The sequence below is a fragment of the Camelina sativa genome, chromosome 6, assembly GCF_000633955.1.
Source record: "Camelina sativa cultivar DH55 chromosome 6, Cs, whole genome shotgun sequence".
NCBI classification, from domain to species: Eukaryota; Viridiplantae; Streptophyta; class Magnoliopsida; order Brassicales; family Brassicaceae; genus Camelina; species Camelina sativa.
In genome coordinates, this window is record NC_025690.1 from 16153021 (window position 1) to 16158023 (window position 5003).

The 5003-nt window shown below is 39.0% G+C and overlaps 1 protein-coding gene across 1 annotated transcript in view; it reads left to right on the forward strand.

Moving 5' to 3' along the window:
- The window catches only part of LOC104699119 (TATA-binding protein-associated factor BTAF1-like), a 17368-nt gene that overhangs the window by 7939 nt on the left and 4426 nt on the right, over positions 1-5003 (forward strand). Inside the window, exons 12-23 of the mRNA XM_019246372.1 lie at positions 89-139; positions 246-314; positions 555-766; positions 883-1123; positions 1337-1510; positions 2005-2430; positions 2516-2959; positions 3102-3221; positions 3294-3772; positions 3845-4019; positions 4162-4214; positions 4644-4933. Coding sequence (XP_019101917.1) covers positions 89-139; positions 246-314; positions 555-766; positions 883-1123; positions 1337-1510; positions 2005-2430; positions 2516-2959; positions 3102-3221; positions 3294-3772; positions 3845-4019; positions 4162-4214; positions 4644-4933 — 2734 coding nt within the window. The remainder of the gene's footprint in view (positions 1-88; positions 140-245; positions 315-554; positions 767-882; positions 1124-1336; positions 1511-2004; positions 2431-2515; positions 2960-3101; positions 3222-3293; positions 3773-3844; positions 4020-4161; positions 4215-4643; positions 4934-5003) is intronic.

Sequence of the window (5003 nt, forward strand, 5' to 3'; positions counted from 1 at the left end):
CTGCAGATTTGGGGATTACATTTCTGATCAGGTAGTTGCTCCTGTGCGGGAAGCTTGTGCCCAAGCACTTGGTGCTACTTTTAAATACATGAGTCCCTCGTTGATTTATGAGACATTAAATATTTTGCTTCAGATGCAGGTAATATTTATCATTTCTTTTTTAACCTACTCAAACTAAGAAACTTGTTGCGGTCTTTATAAGCTATAAAACTGTTTAGTAATCTTTAGCATATATATTTTTTCAGCGCCGGCCTGAATGGGAAATTCGTCATGGAAGTCTTTTGGGCATCAAGTACTTGGTTGCTGTGAGACAGGTAAAATTTCAGCACGTGGTTGCTAATTACACATTTTTTTGGAAAACTGGAAAATGACTTTTTTACAGTCTTGTTTTAACGTTTTTTCGTGTCTGGAGAATTTTTTTTTTTTCTATCTATCATGATATGTAGTAGTTTTAAATTTTCTGAGGCTCTGTGTAGTTGACTTGACTTGTTCTTGGTTTGTAGAGACAGTGTTAGCTTTTCTTTCTCATTTTCCCCTGATTTTTCCATTTGCAGGAAATGCTCCAAGATTTGCTTGGCTGTATTCTTCCTGCGTGTAAAGCAGGGTTAGAGGATTCTGACGATGATGTGCGAGCAGTTGCCGCTGATGCTCTTATACCGGCAGCAGCTGCTATTGTCTCTTTGAGAGGACAGACATTACTTTCCATCGTCATGCTACTGTGGGATATTTTGCTTGAATTGGATGACTTAAGTCCATCAACCAGCAGGTAAGCAAGTGTAAAATTACATTCTAGCCTTTTCACGATCCAAAATCCTTTTTTTTTCTGGGTATTTGGAGTCTTCTGAACGAGATCAATTTTGAATCAGTAAAATTTTCATGCAGTGTTATGAACCTCCTGGCAGAAATCTATTCCCAAGATGACATGATCCTGGTGATGCACAAGGAATTATCAGTAGGGGAGGAACAAAATATTGACCTCAATGGAATGGGTCATGTCGAGAGTTTTGGAGAAAGAAGAGATGTCAAGGAAAGCCCTTACGCATTATCAGCTTTAGCCCCTAGGTTGTGGCCATTTACAAGGCACGACATCACATCGGTTCGATTTTCCGCTATTCGAACTCTGGTAGGTTTTTATTGTTTATTTAGGATAAAATCTCTCTTAGCGCTTGCTGTCTATGTTTGTAGCCACTTGCATGATTTACATGTATCTTACGCCTTGAGTTTCTCTGGCCTATCAAATTGAGATGCAAATCCCTTTTGTTTACTTCGAAATACACTTTATTTTATGTCCCTTCCATATGCTTATAGCGTGGTTTCCTCAATTTCCCCCTGGCAGGAACGACTTCTTGAAGCTGGATGCAGAAAGAACATTTCTGAGCAGTCTAAAAGTTCTTTTTGGCCAGCTTCTGTTTTAGGGGACACCCTGAGGATCGTCTTTCAAAATCTTTTGCTTGAATCAACTGAGGAGATTCTGGAGTGTTCGGAGAGAGTGTGGAGACTATTGGTTCAGGTACTTAGTAATGAAATGTTGCTTTTCTTTTAAACACTCGTAAATTTTTTCCATGCTTTTTTTTTGCCCTTCTTCTTCACCCGTAGAATTAAATGATCTTCGTTCTTAGTTTGCATTGAAATAAAAACTATAGAGTAGGTTTCTAATTTGCGTGGTTACATGTGGCATATCTTCTTGATATGTAAGATTTTGGTATTAAGTTCCACAATGATTAGAATGTGTTTGCATCTGAACCCTTTTCTTATATTAGTAGCTGATGCCTTTTACATTCAAAAGTTTACCCAGAGACAATGCTCTTTAATGGCAGGAAGGTACATGTTAGATGTTGTGAGAATCATGTTGCTGGTTGCCTAGGAATTTGAGTTGTGTAGTATCTCTACCTGAAAACGTGTTATCGTTATTATATTTTCGTTGTTTCGACGTTTAAATGTTAAGGCCAGCCTAATTTTTTCGTATATGGACCTAGATTATCTCTCATTTTTCTTCTTATTCAGTGCCCAGTGGATGATTTAGAAGATGCTGCAATATCATACATGGCTTCGTGGATAGAACTTGCAGCTACTCCTTATGGCTCCACATTGGATGCTACAAAAATGTTTTGGCCAGTAGCTCTCCCTCGTAAGAGTCATTTCAAAGCTGCTGCTAAGATGAAAGCTGTTAAACTTGAGAATGAAGCTTCCAGCATTCTGGGTTTTGATTATGCAAGAAGCTCTCCTTCCCTTGAAAAACATGAAGATGCTTCTGCCAAGTCCACGAAAATTATCGTCGGCTCAGATATGGAGATGTCAGTGACCCGCACCCGGGTAGTTACAGCATCTGCATTAGGTATCTTTGCATCCCGATTGAGAGAGGGTTCAGTGCAGTTTGTGGTAGATCCACTGAGTAGTACTCTTACTTCTTTGTCTGGTGTTCAGCGCCAGGTATGCATCTCTATGTCTGTATCTCGTTATCTCTCTATCACTAGACATGTATTGCATGTTTTGAACTAAACCGTTGGCTTTGCAGGTTGCGTCCATTGTGCTTATCTCTTGGTTCAGAGAAACTAAATGCAAGGTCCCTTCTGATGGAAGTGGAAGTTTGCCTGAGTTTCCTAGTCCTCTTAAAAAATGGCTCCTAGATTTGTTAGCTTGCTCAGATCCTGCTTTCCCCACTAAAGACAAACTTCTTCCTTATGCTGAGCTCTCAAGAACATACACTAAAATGAGGAATGAAGCTTCTCAGTTGTTACATACAGTTGAAACCTGCCATTGTTTTGATAAGTTATTATCAACGAATAAACTCAATGTGGAGAGCGTGAGTGCAGATGAGACAATTGAGTTTGCATCAGCACTAGCTTTGTGGAACAAAGAAAGTGCTGGAAATGAATCCTTCGAAAAACAAGTTTTTGAAGTTGTGGAGTCATCTAGGCAACAGCTATTAAATACTGCTGGTTATTTAAAGTGTGTCCAGGTACATTGGCATCTCTTTTTATATGATTCATGTGCTATTTCAAATCTTGTTCTGCTAGATTGTCATAAGTCATGTAAATTACTCGTTTCAATTTCTCAAGATTGAACCTTATTTATCCTATTTCTGGTTTATGTTTATGCAGAGTAATCTACATATTACTGTCACCTCCCTGATCGCTGCTGCAGTTGTTTGGATGTCAGAATTTCCTGCTAGACTTAATCCAATAATCTTGCCGCTGATGGCTTCAATAAAAAGAGAGCAGGTAGCAACTAAAATCTAAATGTTTGTTCATGTTCGCTGAACTGAATACTGACTGATTCTGTTCTTTTTCAAGGAACAAATACTACAGCAAATAGCTGCAGAGGCTCTTGCAGAGCTCATTGCTTACTGCGTAGATCGGAAGCCAAGCCCCAATGACAAGTTACTCAAGAATATATGTAGCTTGACGTGCATGGATCCTTGCGAAACACCTCAAGCTAGCATTATTAGCTCTATGGATATTGTTGATGATATGGATTTTCTGTCCTCGCGGAGCAACGCAGGAAAACAAAAGGCAAAAGTCGTGTTGGCTGTTAGCGAAGATAGGTCTAAAGTTGAGGGTTTTATCACAAGGAGAGGATCTGAACTTGCGTTGAAGCATTTAAGCTTGAAATTTGGTGGTTCCTTGTTTGAAAAACTCCCAAAATTGTGGGAGTGCCTCACTGAGGTTCTTGTTCCTGGAATTCCTGCAGATAAACAGAATATTGACCTCAAAATAGAATCTATTTCAGATCCACAGGTCCTGATAAACAACATCCAGGTATACCAAGTGAAGTGCTATACTTGCATTATTTGAACAGTTCCAAGGGATAGGCCAAAAAACAAAGCTTAATATTGAATATGCAGAGCCGTNGATGTGGAGAGCGTGAGTGCTGATGAGACAATTGAGTTTGCATCAGCACTAGCTTTGTGGAACAAAGAAAGTGCTGGAAATGAATCCTTCGAAAAGCAAGTTTTTGAAGTTGTGGAGTCATCTAGGCAACAGCTATTAAATACTGCTGGTTATTTAAAGTGTGTCCAGGTACATTGGGATCTCTTTTCATATGATTCATGTGCTATTTCAAATCTTGTTCTGCTAGATTGTCATAAGTCATGTAAATTACTCGTTTCAGTTTCTCAAGATTGAACCTTATTTATCCTATTTCTGGTTTATGTTTATGCAGAGTAATCTACATATTACTGTCACCTCCCTGATTGCTGCTGCAGTTGTTTGGATGTCAGAATTTCCTGCTAGACTTAATCCAATAATCTTGCCGCTGATGGCNCGATTAAATGAAAGTTTGTTCTCTGTTCTGAATGTCTTAGTCATTCAAGGTTTATGTGTTGTTTTCTGATTTGGTCGTTTCACTGGCATTTTTTTCTGTTTATTTTTTATTTTATTTATTTATTTTTTTTTTTCCTGGGTATTCCCAGTTGCATCTAAACAATATTGAGGGTTTGGTTTGTGAGGAATAGTAGGACATTGAACGTATCGTTAGCGTGAGCAGGGTAGAATTCGCGAAATTCGTTTTCCCCCGGTTCTTGGGGGATAGGATTAGACGTATTCCATCATGTAAATCAATGCTCTATATTGCTGATTTGAATTGAGAGGGAACTGTATTGCTATCATATCATCCTGGAATATTTATCAGTTTTCTGTTTTCAGGTATCAACAAGAAGGAATCAATTGGTTAGGATTTCTGAAACGTTTTAAGCTCCATGGAATTCTCTGTGATGATATGGGGCTTGGTAAGACGCTTCAAGCATCTGCAATTGTGGCATCTGATGCAGCAGAGCGTCGCGGTTCAACAGATGAACCAGATGTTTTTCCATCTATAATTGTTTGCCCATCAACATTAGTTGGCCATTGGGAATTTGAAATTGAGAAGTATATCGACCTTTCCCTGCTGAGCGTGTTGCAGTATGTTGGCTCTGCTCAAGACCGCGTTTCTCTCCGTGAACAGTTCAACAACCACAATGTCATTATAACATCTTATGATGTGGTCCGCAAGGATGTTGATTATCT